Source organism: Gracilinanus agilis, chromosome 2, assembly GCF_016433145.1.
Source record: "Gracilinanus agilis isolate LMUSP501 chromosome 2, AgileGrace, whole genome shotgun sequence".
NCBI lineage: Eukaryota > Metazoa > Chordata > Mammalia > Didelphimorphia > Didelphidae > Gracilinanus > Gracilinanus agilis.
The window spans coordinates 699925192-699943841 of NC_058131.1; the positions used below are offsets into that span (position 1 = coordinate 699925192).

The 18650-nt window shown below is 37.1% G+C and overlaps 1 protein-coding gene across 1 annotated transcript in view; it reads right to left on the minus strand.

Moving 5' to 3' along the window:
* The window catches only part of TET1 (tet methylcytosine dioxygenase 1), a 191937-nt gene that overhangs the window by 20759 nt on the left and 152528 nt on the right, over window positions 1–18650 (minus strand). Inside the window, exons 7-10 of the mRNA XM_044659198.1 lie at window positions 16261–16469; window positions 7632–7782; window positions 4820–4909; window positions 2248–2385 (exon numbers count right to left, since the gene is read on the minus strand). Coding sequence (XP_044515133.1) covers window positions 2248–2385; window positions 4820–4909; window positions 7632–7782; window positions 16261–16469 — 588 coding nt within the window. The remainder of the gene's footprint in view (window positions 1–2247; window positions 2386–4819; window positions 4910–7631; window positions 7783–16260; window positions 16470–18650) is intronic.

Below are 18650 nucleotides of genomic sequence, written 5' to 3' on the forward strand. Positions count from 1 at the left end.
ATACATACATACATACATACATACATACATACATACATACATACATACATACATGTCTACCATTAAGAACAAATGTAGAGAGCCACAACATGAGCTCATGCAATAATGACATCAAAGCTTCCAGACATTTTTATTTCAAAGTCTTTAAAATGTTCTGCACAAAGCAGTTCATATTAATTCAAGTTCAACTAAATGATTCCTGGTGTCTGACTGGCCTGTGCCAATGGGATCTTTAATTCCAACATCCACATTCATAAATTTGTGGTCCACCCAATTTCCAGTGAACTATGTTGAAAAGCCAAGAAGAATGTCATATACAACAAAACATTTTTATGGTAATCACAATTATTTTACCATTCAAATGTTGAAAAAAAAAAGGTTTTCAAAGGAAAAAAAGTCAGTTTAAGATTTTGGACACTACTAGAAAACCTCCTCTAAATGATTTCCAGACAGAGGAAATGCCATGGTATATCAGCCAAAGCAACACAATTAGATTCACTAACCAGGCACTTCACTTACATTTTGGTTTGAAGCAAGTTATAATGAACTTCATGGTAGAAAGTACTCTCTATACTATACTCTATAATAGCACACGTGAATTTATCTGTAATTCCTAGAAGTGAACACCAAAAATGATTTCCTTCCCCAAAGGTTACCATTAGGGCAGCCATTAGGGATTTGACCTTTGGGGGAAGGGAAGCATGTTTGGGTCCCAGAGGATGGCCTAGTCCAGGCATCTAAAAAAGTTCCAAAGAATATTAGTGGATGACAGCAATGACAGTAATCGCTACCAGGGAAGACAACATCTGCACAGAACTCGAGGTGTACTGAAGACCTTCCTCAAGACATATCTAAGGGACAATATGGTAAAAATGAGAAATGGAGAGAAAGCTCAAGTGGTACATTAGTATTTCTTTGACACTAAATAGTCAAAAAGAAGGCTTCTAGCACTTTGAGTACATTTTTCCTGAAGGTTTCATGGGAAAACTAGGGCAAGAACTACACAAGGTAATCAAGTTTGGAGGGGCTTTAATTTATACCAGTGGAAAGAGTGCCCATATATCTGCAGTGATGAATGCAGAGAAAACAATGACAATAGCTTATATCAACTGGTAAAAATAAGCTTCTATTCTGGATTTGCAAATCACTCCATCCTCAAAAAGATTTTTCAGTCTCTAAGCCACCATGATAAGTCAAATGCTACTTTATATGGATAACTTTCTTGCAGTGTAATTTAAATAAAAATGTACAACAAACTCTCTTGCTAACACAAGAAATGTGCTTTGCCATCACCAAGTACATGCTAGTACCCCTAGAGAACAGGGATTATTTTGTGTTTTTGTCTTTACAACCCTGGTGCCAAACACAGTGCAGTGAACATAGTAGGCAATTAATAAATGTTTATTGGTTTAAAGTGAATTTGTTGAAGTAGCTTCCGATGATTTCTAACTGCTTAAAAAGGGGGTCAGAACTTCAACAAATAACAACAACAACAACAAATAAAAATGACCAGCAATAAACTTGAGAAAAGGGTTTTCTGGGGCACATTAATGTAATGTTGGCGGGGCTATGAACTGATCCAGGCATTTTGGAAAGCAATTTGGAACTGTGCCCCAAAACTTATTCAACTGGGTATACCCTTTGACCCAAGGATATTGCTACTAGTCCTCTACCCCAAAGAGATGAAGGGAATAGGACAGGGATGCATTTTGACAAAAATACAGCAGCCTTTTTGTGGAATCAAAGAACTGAAAACTAGGGGGAATGTTCATCAGTTGGTGAATGGTTGAAAAATTATGGTAAATGAAAGTTAAGGAATACTATTTATTGGGCCAAAAAAAATAATAAAAGGAGCAATATCAGAGAAACCTGGGAAAATCTGTATGAATTAATGCAGAGTAAGAGTAAGTGAGTATAAGTAGGAGAACAATTTTATGGAGTAACAAAACTTTTTAAAGTCAAACAACTTTGAAAATCTCAAGAGTTCTAAGTGATGCAATAACAACTATAATACCAGAGGACTGATTGTCTGTGCTACCCATCACCTGATAATTAGACAGACATTTTTGGACATGGCCAATGTGGGCATTTATTCTGCTTACATATATTTGTTGCAAAATTTTCTTTTCTTTTTTTTCCAATGGGAAGGGGAGGAGGGTGAAAAAAATGGATGCTTATTGGGGAAAACAAAAAGATTTAAAAAGGGGAGAAAAAGCAAAAAAAAGTGAAAATTTGCTTTAGACTTACCACAGTACTTCCATTATTCATGTTATGTGTGTCTTTGTGGGCATGAGCACAGAAGTCTATACAAGCAGTAACTCCAGAGAAAGGACGTCCATCCTTACGACCAAGACGGCAATCTGGGCCAAGGTGTTCATTTTCTACCTGGAAAACAAAGTCAACAGAATGATCTGGAAGTGGCATTAAGCAACTTTTGTTTTCATGGTAGAATAATTCTGAATTACCTTGTCATTACTGTAAAAAGGAATTCTTTATTACTTTTTTTAATTTAATAGGGGACCTGGAGGTCCTCTTACCATAGAGATATGTAGGGATAAATGAGTAGACATTGATAGGAAGTAGAAACCATAGAGAGAGGAAGGAGGAACCATAGAGACAGGAAGTGAGGTAGGAAAAGGTTATAAAAGAGGCCAAAAAGAGTTGGTTGGGCTGTCAGTTGCTGACAGGGTGATCAGTTGCTGGCAGTTGTGGGAAGTTGGCTATTGAGTCTGTTGGTCATTGGTGGCTGGTTGCTGGTGTTGCGGGTTGGTGACTAGTTGGTTATTGGCGTTTAGTTGCTGGAATATAAAGGCAGGACTGAGTTTACTAAGAGAGCTTTTGGCTTTAGTGTTTAGAGGGCTTTTTGCCTTTGGGGATTTTGGTTTGGGCTGTTAGGTTTTTTTCCATTCCTTAAAACTTTTTGGAAGGTGGTTGGTCTTTGTTGACAGACTTAATTGGAGTTGGATTAAACACTGATTGGGTTGGAAATTTGTGAGGTGGTTGTTATTAGTGGTAGTTAAAGGCAGTTATAGGTAAATATTGGCAGTTTTAGATAGTAATTATAGGCAGTTATAGATAGTTATAGAATAACTAGTATAGACATTATGAAATTTCTTTCTCTACCTATTTCCTATATTTCCCTCCTTTACTATATCCATTTTACTAAATTCTTTTACTATCTCTATTTTAATTAAACTAAATTGTTAATTGTTAAAAGCTGCTAAAAGTTTTCTTTTTTCTGGCTTAAAGGGATAATATTAATTTACAACTTTACTATATTCTCATTAAAACTTAAATTATTAAAAGCTGCTCTTATTTTGTAAAAACTTATATTTTTAACCCTTACATTACTAAGGAAAAAAAACAAATCTTTTTTGCCTAAAATAAACAAATGACATGGTGTACATTTACTATCTGTCTGCTAGAGGAAATAATAATGTCAAGTAGTTAGCATTTTGGAAGAGATATTCTAAGGAGAATCACAGCTGAGGACACACATGGGGACAATGACAAGGGCTCAACACTGGACTGAGCTCATGTTCTGCCTCTGGAGGGGCTTCTCAGAAGATGTTGAATTTGGTGGTGGATGCCACTTCCAGCACTTAGGAGCTCTGAGCCATGATGGACAAGTGATTTCATCTCTAAGCTTTAGTGTGCTATTTTATTCAATGGCGTAAATAGTTATGAGACCTGCTTGACAGGGTTCTTATGATGCTTTATGTGAATGTCAGTTATTCTTGTGGTACAGGAAGAACAACAATATTATAATGGAATATGCAAGTGTTATCTATACTTTGGATCCTTTGGAAAATGTGCCTATCATTGACAGAAAGGTTCATGAGACAGGATCAAAGTGGTTTGAAGTTATTGCATTTAAAATCAAAGGACAATAATATTTACCATGAAATAAAAACATTTAACTTACTATTTCCTTTGCTTTTTATTTATTTTTTGTCTTCCTTAACTTCACCTTTTCTTTCCTTCTAAATATGGTTTTGCCTTGCTCTTCCTTAGTCTGCTTCCATTTTTTGTTTGCCTTAGACTATTTTTTTAAGGAAAAAATCTACATTAGCAAAATGATTTTCTTCCTGCTTTCATCTTTTGAGGCTTCCTCTCTTTAATGATGCTCTTTAAGCTTCTTACTTTTATCTTCAATGTCTCTCGGACTGCAATTATACATTTTTCATTCTTTGTTGTTTTTCTTATTCTTTAATTTTATTTAAATTTTTCCTTCCCTCTATAATAGTGTTTTCTTAATCCCTCTCTACTCTGACCTGTAAAAATAGTAGAAAATACAAAAAAAGAATTGTTAAGTAAAATAATTTATTACTAAATGCAAAATGGCTCTATTGGAGGTGCAGCTGGGTTGGCTCAGTGGATTGAGAGCCAGGCCTAGAGACAAAGAAGTCTTGGATGCAAACCTAGCCCAACACATTTCCTAGCTTTGTGACTGTGGACAAGTCACTTAACCCCCATTACCTAGCCCTTACTATTCTTCTGCCTTACAACCAACACAGAGTATTGATTTTAAGACAGAAAGTAAGGATTTTAAAAAATGACCTTACTGGGCAGAAGTAAAAAATTACTTCTTAGTCAAGTTATTTTTCATTTCAATTTAGGTTTCATAGTGACTGATATTGATCAGGCATTGGAATGGAGCTGGAGACAATTCCAATGATGCCATAAGGCAAAAAGCATCAGGGAGTTTTTCCCAACTCACACATATTAATAAGAATTTTGTTCAAATATAGCAAGTTGAAAGAGATTAAAAGCAGATTCTCATCCCATACTGATTTCTGGATGAATCTTTAAGACCCACCTGATTTCGAAAAGCATCAGGAGCAAGTTTCTTATACACTGGAGCAACATCTGTAGCAAGGGTCTGCAAATTACTTTCAAGGCTTTCTTCCTGTGTAAAAGTATAATATGCACAAATTTTCATTAATGATGGATGGGAAATAAAATTAGTGTTAGGCAATGTTTCTCCTCCTCAAATGTTTGATAGATGTTCCAGGAAAAAGGCACTTATAGTGATGGCAACCATGATTATGGGCCATACTCCAACTGAGCTATCCACATCATCTTTTAGCTGCCACTAAATGAAGATTTTAGCCTGTAGGTTAGACTCAGTGCTCCTGTCACTGGGAGCTCTCATTCCTCATTTTGCCTACAGTCTTGTGTTGCCACGTCCATTAGAAGCCCAACATGAAGAACTTTCTTCCAGTGGAGTTGGAAAAAATAACACCTTTATTGAGGTCATTTCAACACTGCAAAACATCAGCCTGAGCAGATTTCTGTACACAAGACTTGGTTAGTTTATATTAATGCAACTTAGCATTATAGCGTAACCCTATTTTTCAGAGCCATAAAAGTAAAATGACAAAAACTGTGAATACAGAGGCATTCCTAGGTGTTTTTTTACAAACCATGAGAGTGGCTACTGAAAAGAAGCTAAGATAGCTAATGTGGAAAAGCTTATGTTTTGGGTCTTGGAAGGATTTCCTGACATAATTTAAGGAAAGCCAATCATTTCTCATATTTACACAGAAATGCTATTCTAAGTAAGCCCATGAAACCTAACCAGTCTGGTATGCCTTCTCTGACAGTGGCACCAAGGGGTGCTCTGTTGGGCAGCATGGCAGCCTTCTAAGATGTTTCTGGGTAATCAAGTTGCTCAGAAACAAGGTCCTTCCAGATTCCCTTAACTGTTTGTGTACTCTCCCTGCCTCATAATTATTTTAATTTATTTTGTAGATATATTGTTTTGACTTATCTGTTGGTCATGGTTTCTTCCTTTAGAATGTAAGCTCCTTGAGAGTAGAGACTATTTTCTTTCTCTGTCAATAGCATCCAGAACAATACCCAGCATATTTGAATTGAAATGAAAGCACACCATAATCCTCCAATTGTTCTATGATCTCATCAAAATGGGTATTCTTTCCAAAAGTGGAGAGTGAACCCCATCCAGAACAATTCCTGTGCAAGTATTCCTTTAAATTTGCCATAGGGAGTCAGTCCAATAGGTTATCATTGGTCTTTGACACTGTGGGGATGCCAGTGTAAACAGAGAGTTATCATACACCCATCAATTATACTTTTGCTAAGTGACCAGTCCATCATACACTTCTTTGTTGATAGACTTTCTGTTGCTTCTCTTGCACAATGACTAAGTTGCCATGTGTTCCATCTTGTTCTTGTCTACCGTCTACCTCTGTATTACCTTTTGATGATCCTCAATTCAATGTTTTGGAGCTATAAATAGTATTAGAAATACTGACTGGTGATTGGTAGTAGTCTTGAATAACAAACCAATCCTAGTAATGTAGAAACAACTCTGTTGCCAATCATGTAATCAAACCATAACTCACCTGCACTGTTCCTTTGGGGTAAATTGCATCTTGGGCAGTTCATGACTTACATTTGCTGCTTATAGCTCCCATATCCCTGAGGGAGTAGGTTAGCAGTTTCATTTTGCTACCTGGATTTATGTTGGAACTGAAAAGAAGGTAAATTTGCAACAGGGGATACTACTTTATGGGGAAATATCTGGAAAAAGGAGTATAAGTGTGACAAAATACTGGACAAAGAGTCATGAAATCATGAGACTAATTCAGTGTGGAATTTAGGACTGGTTGTGTCATCTCTCTAAGCCTTAGTTCCTCTATCTGTAGAATGAAATCACTGGATTTAGATGTTTTTTCCTAAGGTTTTTTCCTGCTCCAAAATTCTAAGGAACTAAGAACAAAAATCATTTAAAAAACTGCACATGTACTCAGAGATACTTCAATTATGGATGAATTTTCATTCATTCAAAAATGGTAATCTCTGGATGTAACAGAAGCTGTTCTAGACACCTTGAAAGCACACTCTGCCTGTTCATTGGTCTAGCCCTTGGCAGCAGACTTAAATGCCCCCAAGGCATCATTTAGTGTGGAGATGCTGCAAGCTTGCACTTTAATAAATCAAGTGGCCATCAAATATTGTACGCTGAGCTGTCTGTCCAAAAGAAGTGCCCCAAAATATTGAGTGAGGATAAAATGAAATTCTATTTAGATAGAAGCATAGATTTACCAAGTCTTTATGCCATATAAAAAGTATCTATCTACCTTTCATTTCTCTATATATTTAAGAATTCTCATGGGGACTGGAGTTTATACTATGTTAAATAGATATATAAATAACTCAATTCTTTCTTACTCTCCATTTCTTAAATTAAAAAAATCCATGTTCCACATCATTCTTTTCTATTTTATACTTTCTTAGGTTCATGCCTACTTCATCATGGACTTGTAATACTGCAGCTGTTATGATCAGTTAAGATGTGGGAAAACTAATTGGGTCAGTGAAAATAAGCAAGCCAGGCTAAAAGATTTGGTTAATTTGCTGCTCTGGAGAATGGGAATTTTCTCATTTTTATTTCAAGACAACATTTTGGGAACTGCTAATTGAACATACATAGGGAAGAGAGATGGGAAAAAAAAACAACCCAAGAAGACAGTAGAGTTACTTAATGAATTTACTTAAGCTCTTTGCTCCAAATTTCCATGGTTTTGTGATGCTAACTTAAATAAGTAATTTAGTCTCAGCTAATGAAAGCAACCTCCTGAATAACACTGAGAGAAGGAACTTACTTCTTTGGGATCATCTGCAATTAGTCGGAATCTTCTAGGGTTCTTGCTTCTTGCAAATTTGCAGCCATTGAAATACATGCTCCAAGAGCATCCAAAGGAAAAGGATGCACCACAGGTCTCTGGATCCAATCCTTGGCAAGCACAGGTACGACTACAAGGTGAGTGATTACAATGTAATAAGCTGGTAAAGCCAGGCACTTCTTCGGGTAAGAGTCAGTGTGTGACCTATACAACAATTGAGGACTAACAGCATGATTTATAAGACATACTTAAGTTTTCTAACTCCTCTGAAATGAATTAGATTAAGAAACTAAAAACATAAGTGTCTGAGTATTCTGAAATTTGAGCCCATTATTTTGAACTTTCCAAAATTAAGATGTTTTAAAAATTAAAAACAAAAGCAAATCTAACTTCTAGCTCCTTCCATTCAATGTATATTTCTCCAACACATATTCCTTGACCAAAGAGAGGTACCTTTAACTATAAAGCCACCATGGGTAACTAAAAAACATTAAATGAAGTGAAGTAATAACTCTGTTAGGAATGTTAGTTGACTAGTCAAAGTTTTTGGTTTATAAACAAGCTTATTCTGAGCTAGCAGTCTTAAGTGGCTTCTGAGACTTCTTTGGAAAATTAGTCCTCATCTGGAAAAAGTCAGGCATCCCTGAAGAAAAAACCTGCTCATCTACATAAGAAGGTTTCCATAGTGACTGATTATTTGTACATACCACAGTAAAATATAGGAGGAGGAAATGGAGGAAGTTTAAGACTGTGCAGCCTTTAAACAGTTTATTCCAACTCTGAAGGAGGAGATGGTCTAAAGATTTCACATGTGGAATGTGAAAATGGCTTATTTGGGGATTAGTAATGGATCCTCTCTCTTTCCTGCCTCTAACTTAAAATGGACGGAAAAGGTGAAGTTCCTGGGGAGGGAGGAAAAGATAAGAAAGAGAGGAAAAGAAGTAGGAAGATTTGTTTTTGTAGCAAGTCTGGCAAAGGAGACTCTAGATGCTTGGAAGGGCAGTCAGAGGAAGATAGAACCTGACTAATACAAGAGAAGGCTGCAGTTGTGAGAAGCCCATTTGCTTCCAAAAGGATAAATGAAAACTTGAAATCCAAGGCTTTAAAGGAACTTAAGTAAGGACGTCTTTTCCATTCCCACCAAACTGAAGAACCAAAAAACTAGGATCAAAGAATTTAGAGCTGGATAAGATAGAAGTCATCCAATCTAATGAGTTCATTTTACAAATGAGGAAACAGAAACAAAAGAGGTTAAATAAGATGTAGAAGCTCACTTATTAGCAGAGTCAATATTCTGACCCAGGTCCTTCTGACTCCAAAAACAGCCTTCCTTGTTACTATGGAACCCAGAAAGTGTTCTGGGGATGTGACCTTGCCTATGTATTTAGAAGTTTAATTCAATAGAATTAAATTGAGCTAATCAGAGTTCATGGCATCTTTTAGCTCTAGACTTCTACATATTGGTAGGATTACGGGTTTAGAACTAGAAGGAATTTTAGAAAGAGAAATCTTCAGAGGGTCTACAAGGAGAAAAATCTTATGACTTCTTATTGCAATTCGGCATGCCTTCAATTACGTAAAAACATGACTTTTGAGAAGGGTCCAGAGGCTTTGCCAAACTGTAAGTCAATGGCACAAAAAGTAGCCTTGCCTTGGAAAACCATGCAGCCCAAACCCCTCATTTTATAAATAAACTCAGGTTTGGAGAAATAATGATTGTCTAAAGTCATAAAGGCGATAAGAAATGGGCAGAGCCTATTTTTGAATCTGTGACCTCTGATTCTAATGGTGATATGATTAACAGAGTAGTCCATGAAACTGGTTTATAATATGAAAAGTAAAATAGCATAAATGAAAACTGAGTTGGAACTGAAGAGAAAAAACTCCAAAATGAATGGAAAAGCATTTTAAAGGGATAATCATGTACAAATCACTGTCCTAAGTAATGATGGTACAAAAAGAAAAATAGGCAGTCTGCTCTCAATGAGCCCACATCTGAGTAAGGAGCAAAAACACACATTGAATGTTTCAGCCACAAGTTAGATGGTAAAGTCCTTTGGGCATATGACAAAGCAGATGGGAATGTTACCTTTAGTGTCATTTCCATGGATAAAACCATATCCATTTTTTAAAATTTTGAACTGTGTGACAATGCCATAGGCGTTGATGGGCAAAAGCATTCTTTTCTAGGTCTTCAGTAGATGTCCCTGCTTAACAGGTAGGGGGTTGCAGAGGCAGTTGTGAGCTTCATTTCTACAAGGGTAACTTCTCTGGATGATCACTAAGTGAGTTTCCAGGGAAGGATTGGAAATGAAGCCAGTAGTCTGAGATGCATTCTGTTCCAGGCTCTGAGATTTACCTCCATAGGCTGGTACTCAGAAGTTGGTAGTGTTGTGAGGAAGTTTACTTAATTATTATTTAGGAGACCTAGCAGGAAGGGCTGGAGAATTCTAAATGGAATGGGGAAGCATCTATTGTCCATTCCTGTCTCCTACTTACCCTTCTGAACCCACATATAATATTTAAGTTAACTCCACTAGTTTTCCCCATAAGAGAAGTGATGGCAAAGACAGTGGGCCTCTTCTCTTCAAGGTTCTGTCCCTTGATGATGGCTGTGTGGGCCAAACTAGAAGTAGGACCACTGTTAAGTAAGGAAGGATGCTACCTTTTTTCAGGACTCTGGGTCTTAGACTATTATCAACTTCCATTTTAAAAGACCGAATGGGTTGTCTCTGGAAGTTGTCCATTCTCTTTCAATGGAAGGGTGTATATATGTGTGCATGTATGTGTTTAATCAAAGATCAGACGATCCTTTGTCAGTCTATCATCATTGTATCTTAGGGGAGGTTGTACTTGAGTTAGTGGCAGTGGCTTGAGAATTCTGGTACCTGCTGCCTCCTGATTCTCCCTCTGGGTGTCTTGTTGCTTCAGTCAGGAAATTATATATACCAACATGACTTTAGACACATTGGTCCAGAGAAAATGACTACCTTCGGGAAGTCTTAACACATGCTCTAATCAAAGGCAGGAGCATGCCAGTCCAACCCTGCTAGTTCCAACCCAGTTTTGCCTACAAAGCAAGATTATAAATCTACTTTGAAATTCAAGTAATGCAAATGAGAAATTTTATAGTTGGTAAAAGTAAGAACACCTTCAGCCAGAGGCTATAGGGACTGGACTGGGGGGAGCCTTTAACTTTAGATCATTATCTAGTGAAGAAGAGTCCAGTGGATTTTTGTCTAACACTACCCCCATAACAGATACTACTGTGGACTTGTACTCACCCATTAAAGGAAAGATCAGAATATGCCAACTGTCTAGTTATGGCATTATAATTGGAATTTTGCAAGACCTAAGGCAGCATTTAAATTTATAAACATACACAGAAATGTCTGATTTCTTTAAATATTTCAGGAAATAAATGAGTGAAGCATGGAGAACACAAGAAGCGAGCCTAAATCACTACGGTCTCATACAAAATGCTCCCAAAGCCTCAGTCAAGAACTTACTAGCACCAGTTATGCCTACAATGCTTTTAGGTGAGATATAGAGATGAAAAAAGCTGATGAGAGAAAACACAAGTTAGGAGAAAGGAAGGGAGAAAATGGAAAAGAGAAAGAGAACAGAGATTTTCACCTCTGAAAAATCTGTTGAAAACTTAATGTATTTCACAATAGCTAGAAGTCCACACCACTCACCACAATTGGCATTTCTGTAGTTTCAAGCTGGTGCTGACAATAAATATGGTCATCTTTAAGACACAAATTTGAAGAGTTTAAAATCAATATTAAAAATACAAGAAAGTAACTGCTAATGGAAGCAAGAAAATTATAAATCTTAGGCTGCTGTTTAAAAAGAACTGTCAGGATGACCCAAAAAAGAGCCCCAAATGCATCATTTCCTATATTCTTATGTATTAGAACATATGTATGACAAGATGCTTCCTTTCTAACAAGAGGAAAGTAATATGGAGTAAGAAGTAGGAAAAGAGAATCTGGTTCAGTGAAGCTCATTTCAAGACATGAGGATAATTAGTAAGCATTATAGACATTAGGAGTTATTATGAGTTTGCCAAGAACAAAAAGAACAGTATGAGGAAACAAGAGGAAAGGCTGTTCTAGTATCTTCAAAAATAAAGGGAACAATGTGGCTTCTCACTTCAAGAATGGAAAGAACAATAGGCTAACAGAAAATAGGGCAAAGCAAAAATAGTAGTGTCTCTGGAGGTTAAGATACATGCTTTGAAAATATAGAAGATAGAGATGTCCCCATAGAGATGGGGAATGGCTAAATAAGTTGTGTATGTGATTGTGATGGAATACTACTGTACCATAATGAATGATGAGCCCACTGATTTTAATAGAATTTGGAAAGAACTACATAGAATATTGAAGAGCAAAATGAGTAGGACCAAGAGAACATCATAGACAGCTATAGAGTTAATTCTTGGAGAAAAAATTGTGAATGTTACCTCCCAGAGAATGAACTGAATGGTGGAAACATGAAAGATACAATTTGTATGAATATGTCTTGTCTCTCTCATGACCTTCAATGATGCTTATGAAACCTATGATTTGAGCTACAGTTGACTCCAGGTCTTGTTTTAACTGACTGTATAGATCTCCTCTACCTTTTGTTAGAAAGTATATAATCTCAAATCTGACCTCAGACACTTCCCAGCTGTGTGGTCCTGGGCAAGTCACTTGACCCTCATTGCCTACCCTTACCACTCTTCTGCCTTGGAACCAATACACAGTATTGACTTCAAGACGGAAGGTATCAGTTTAAAAAAAAAAAAAAAAGAAAGAAAGTATATAATCAATATGATTTTGATATTGTCCATTTGGTGATGTCTGTGTGTAGAGCTGCCTTTTGGGCTGTTGGGAGAAAAAAAGAAAGGAAGAAAATATAGGAAGTAAAAGGAAACTGGGCTTAGGTCTCCATATATCAAAACAAGTCAATTACATATTGAGCATTATCTTTTTTTGAGAGACTCAAGCCATTTCTTTGAAGTTTTGGAGACAAAATTTTAAACAAGTTAGAGCCACTGAGAGGTAAAGAAAGACACCAAGAATAGAGGAGATAATTAAGATATTTGAGCTACTTCTCTTTAAAAAGAACTGTCAGGGGGGCAGCTGGGTAGCTCAGTGGATTGAGAGTCAGGCCTAGAGACGGGAGGTCCTAGGTTCAAATCCGGCCTCAGACACTTCCTAGCTGTGTGACCCTGGGCAAGTCACTTGACCCCCATTGCCTACCCTTACCACTCTTTCACCTATAAGTTAATACACAGAAGTTAAGGGTTTAAAATAAAAAAAAAAATTTAAAAGAACTGTCAGAGTGACCAAAAAAAGAGCCCCAAATGCATCATTTCCTATATGCCTATGTTTTAGAACATATTTATGACAAGATGCTTCCTTTCTAACAAGAAGAAAGTAATATGAAGTAAGGAAGTAGGAAAAGAGAATCTGGTTCGGTGAAGCTCATTTCAAGACATGATGATAATTCAAGACATGAGCAATCCCAGGAAGAAGGAAATAGCATGAAAGGTAAACTTTTAAAAAAGAAAGTCAACAATAAAAACTCGAAACTGAACAGAGGTCTCATTTTTCTCTGACTTGACTGGTTTCCACTGAAATGAAGAAATGGAAGCACTGGAAGATAAGAGTGCTGGAGGAGAATGTATTTAGAAAATGGAAAAGCAGATACTTAAATTTCCATAGGAAATTATAGTAAAATATTTGAATTGTAGCTCATAAGAGAAGGGAAGTACAAACCTACTGAACTTCAAAATTAATTCAGGAAGAATGAGAATCTTTCATCGGAAGATAAGAAGATAAAAAAACCAAACTGCTTTTAAAGAGGATTCAAAAGGAAGATCTAGGAAATGAGATCTAGGAAAATACTAATTACTGTTTAAGAAAAACTCCTAGTATAGGTATTTAACACTACTTAAAAGCACTATTAAAGTGGAAATGTGCATTGGATATGGGGGAGGGGTGAAGGAGAAAGTAAAAACATCAATCATGAAACCATGGAAAATTTTTCTAAAAAAAATATTTAAATAAAAAAAAGCACTATTAAAAATTTAGTTGAAAAGAGTGAAAGTGTTTGGAAAGAAATAGATCAAGCACAAGAAGAAGCAGGTTAGAAAATATAAAAAATTGAGCTGAGAAATTTGTGGCCAAAGCTACCTGTACATTATATAGAAGCACTTAAATAATCTCTTTTCCAAGCATCCACAACATGTTCTCTGAGAGCAATTAGCAAAAACATGCCCTTGATTTAAAGGACTTTCTACTATCATTAGGGGTAGCTGGAAGAGAAGATAATTTTTCACCTTATCATTCGATAACATGGTAAGAGTACATTTTACTCAGAACAATATCTAAGAAGACGACTTCAGTGTTCTAAGGCTTTGAGACTGAATCAGTTTGAGGGCTCTCTTTACCATACACAAACCAATTCTGTTATACCTCAGACAGGTATCTTCATTGACAGCCATGCCCACAAAACTGAATCTTGTGGCTGCCAACATTCTAGAGAAGAGTCTCTCTGAACACTGAACAGAGCTGGCATTCTCTCTATGAGTTCAAGACAGTATCAGTCAAACTTTAGTGAATGGGTGCCAAGAATAAAGTATGAGTAATCCATCAGAATTTTGAGGCTCCTTATCCTAACTCCCATTCCCATGGATGAGTCTGGTCCCCAGGGTTTGGCTCCCTCTCAAGATTCTAGGGGTCCCCTGGGAGTCAGAGGGGGCTCTAATGCCATCATATTTAATGCCCATTGGTGTGGTTCCAAGAAGATTATTATTACTTAGGAAGCATTTAGTCATCAGCCTTAAGTGGTTTTTTGAAAGGAGTATTTGCTGAGGTGGTACAATTAGAACAAATGGTACAAAACATTCCCCCAAATGTCTGAGACAGTCTCTTCCTGAGTATGTTGTAAGAGAAAAGTGGGATCAAGTTTTGAGGCCACATCTGGCAAAGGGTTAACTCACAGCTCCTCTAGATCCTTCAAAGCTAGAAAGTCCTGGTTTTCTAGTCAAAGGGATTGGAGAAGAGAGTTGGCCAAGCCTGCAGCTAAAGCCTCTCCTTCCAAACTAGGTGGTTTCTCCTCAGCCACACATTCCAATTTTAAGAATCTCTCTCTCTGTCTTTCTATCTCTGTCTCTGTCTCTGCCTCTTTCTCTTTTTCAACTCACTTAAGATCTGTAGATAACCTCTGGAAATGAGACTAAATTTCCAGCCTAAAAGACGTCTGGGGTCTGAGGTCATTTCACTTTATCCAATGGCTTTGAATACTTTTCAAACTTCATCTTTTTATTGATTGAATTTTTGAGAATTTCATTGAGGATTTTTCTTACCTGGTTAAAGTATTAGCGTTAAAACAGTATGAGGTCTTTCGAATCCAGCCTTTACAAATAAAACTGGCTATTGACCCAAATCAGATTTAAATCAGTTTTCACCAAATGACAAATTCTTTTTTTTTTTTTAAACCTTTATATCTTTGGTTTGCCTGGCACTCTATCCACTGCGCTATCTAGCTACTCTTCAAATGACTGATACAAAGAAGTAAATGCAAATTCAGTCTTGAAGCACTAAATTTACCCATAGCCTCCATGCTCTATTATCAGGGCAGTTATCACAAAAGCAGCAGCTTTCATGAAGCTTAGCAGCCACTGTCAATGATACTGAGCCATGATATGATGTGTATATTTAGAAATTCTGTGCAATGTCTGTTCTGTACCATCACTGATTACCAGCAAAGGAAGAATGATGGCTTGTCAAACTGCTAAACTACAAAATTACTGTTAGGTTTATTTGAGTGAAAACCCATATACATGGCTCTGTGTGTCTGAAAAACATTCTGATTTAGAAAATGAATATCACATAAAAAAGTAAAACAAGAATCCCCGCCTTACTATTAATATTGATAAAACCCTGTAAGATTTGTAGAGGGTACATATAGATTTATACCTACACTTATGAATATGCATGCACATATATATGTAGGATTTGTAGAGTATACACAGACACACACATATACATGCATATTTTTGTATGAATTGTAGAGTGTGTATATATATATATACACACTCTACAAATCCTGTGGGGTTTTATATACACACACACGTGTGTGTGTGTATGTGTGTGTGTGTGTGTGTGTGTAAAATGCAGTTCCCTATTTTCTTTCCCTTCATTCTTATTCCTATAAATAATTCTCAACTCCAAAGAAGTAAAAAAAAAATTTCAGAAAGAATGAAAAAAAGAATTCTGGAAAGGTCTTCACCCACTCAGAAGAAATGGCATGAAACTAAAGCCCTTCAAAAAAGAACTGGAATGCAGTTGAGTGTTCTCAAATACCACTCCGACATGCACAGAGCTTTGTTTATATTCCTGTAGAAAATCAGCTCTAAGGAGCACAATTTTTTACTTCTTCCTATTAATGATCTGTGACAACAAAACATCTACTGGAATACTGGTCAATATTCTACCATTTAACAGGGCTAGCTATCATTTCAATATGAAATAGATACCCAGGTTGCTCAGTAAGTTACACAAATTATCATTGGGTTCCTCAAATAAAGCCCATAGATATCACTTACTCTTCATTAAGTGCACACCGTCGGGTGGTTGGACAGCCATATTTGTTGAGACTCTGGGTCAGCTCTTGATATAATGTGTCAGCCAGGAGATGAGGAATTCCCTCCCAAGCCAAGATGAGGATGACAATGACAGCCGTCTGGCAGTGGTGACCTGCACGCTGGCGGACCAGGCAGAGGAGTTTTTCTTCATCACTGCTTCTTCTTATTACCTATAAAAGCCAATGGCATTCAACCTTGAATTTAGAAAGAAAAGACTGACTGGAGTCCAACACGATGTCTTTTAAGAATTTCATAAGAGTGACCCTTTTCCATTTAAAGATCACCCTTTCTCTAAAGAATGTGAAGCCAACTCTTCAAAATATTTCCTGATTTTTTTAGTTGTTATTTGGACATTTCCTGCCCTATCTCTATAAATTTTCAGTCTCTGTTTTGAATTCCTTAGGCAACCTCTCCTGAAAGGATATGGTGGTCACACTAAAAGAAGAGTTACTAAATATCAGCTAGGGGGCGAATATTGATTTACATTTCTTAAGATTCGTTTTGGATCTGCTGACCAATGAGCACTGGAATATTGGTTCACCATGTGGATCAGAGGGGAGAAGAGCCCCAAAGAAAATGCAAAAACTCACACAATACTGCAAATCGCCAACACTTCAATGAACCAAGTCAGCATACCAAACACCAAACTTGCTAGTACTCTTCTTCTCATTGATATGTTCTATATTTCTGTTGGCAAAAAGTCAGTGGGCTAGTCTAATTAAGCAGCAAAAACCTCCAATTAACTGGCACTCCCATTTTAAACACCAGATGTAATTATCATTCCTTATGAGGTACATTTTCCTGTAGACCATCCACAGGGAGTTGTACTCTCATGGTGTCAGCTTATGTGCTACTCCCACCCTTTTCTATGGAATGTTAGTGACTGCTCCAAATGTCTTTTTGTATTGCTCTTGTTAACAGTATTCCTACAGTGTGTACAAAGAGTTCTACAGATGGCTGGTGCTGGCACATTTATTGGTCTTAGTTTATGATGTAAAGAAATGTTAGATGGGTCACATAGCAATGAGGACAACAGACTGACGTGTGGCTTGAACAATACATGGATTGTCTTAAAAACTGATCTTCCAAGACCACTAACAACCACCTCCATGGGATAAACCTTCGGATTGGCTGTTTAGAGAGCAACAGAAATGGCAAGCACAAGGTCATCAATTCCAATATTTAGGCAATAATTACATGCACATGAATGTCCTGTAGGTCATTCCTGGACATCAAGGTACCATTACTAAGATTTATAATTATACCAACATTTATATTAACATTGGTTTGGATAGAGAAGTAAGATAACCCTGAAGGAGAGACAGCGAATGAGATTTTACAGGTGGATCGAACCACTTTCTTAACCATGACCTCCCTTCAAAACACATAGGAGAAAGCAGGAAATGCCCTCCTCAAACAATATGTGAGGCCCTGGGTCCTGAGGATAATATGACCTCAGACTTTGCATCCAGCCTGACCTGGACAGCCATCAATAAGGGAGGCAACTTACAGAGAAAGGGCCAGACATCAATACCATTACCAATACCAACTGCTGACCAAATACAGCCATTAGCAAATAAACAAGCCTAAGAGCTGTGGCACAGTATCCTTCCTACCCCTCTACCCACAACATACACACTAGCTATGGGCCAGTGTGCCCTCAAGAGCAAGCATCTAGGAAGCAAAACTCATAGAGATGGTCCTGGAAACTGTCTGCAGTGTATCACAGAACCCACCTCCAAGCAGCCACAACTACCAAAGGCACAGAAAAGAGAACTTTCACCTCCAAAGTTCTTGGCATTGTCAAATGGTTCAATATCAGAATGGAATAAGATTTTGTGAATGAAAATTACATTAAACATGCACTCGCATCTGTTTTGTCACTGTATTTAAAAAACAAACAAACCCTTACTGTGTATTAGTTCTAAGGCAGAAAAGCAGTAAGGACTAGGCAATGGGGGTTAACTGACTTGCCCAGGGTCACACAGCTAGGAATTGTCTGAGGCCAGATTTGAACCCAGGACCTCCTGTCTCTGGGCCTGGTTTTCAATCCACTAAGCCACCTAGTTAGCCCCTTGTTACTGTACTTGAAGGACCACTGAGTCTTGTCCTGACTTGCAGCTATTTATGTTGTCTCCCTTTAGTAGAACGTGAGCTCCTTGGGAGCAGGGACTATCTTATTATTACTTTTTTTTTTGTCTCAAGAACTTAGTAGTGTTTGGCTCATACTAGATGGGTGATGGTTTCCAAAGTTTTAGAGGCTACAATGATTTTCCACAGTGATTTTCATAATTTGGAACCCTAGCAGACATTTAAAAACTAGTGGAGTTTGATTGAATTTGATGAACTTT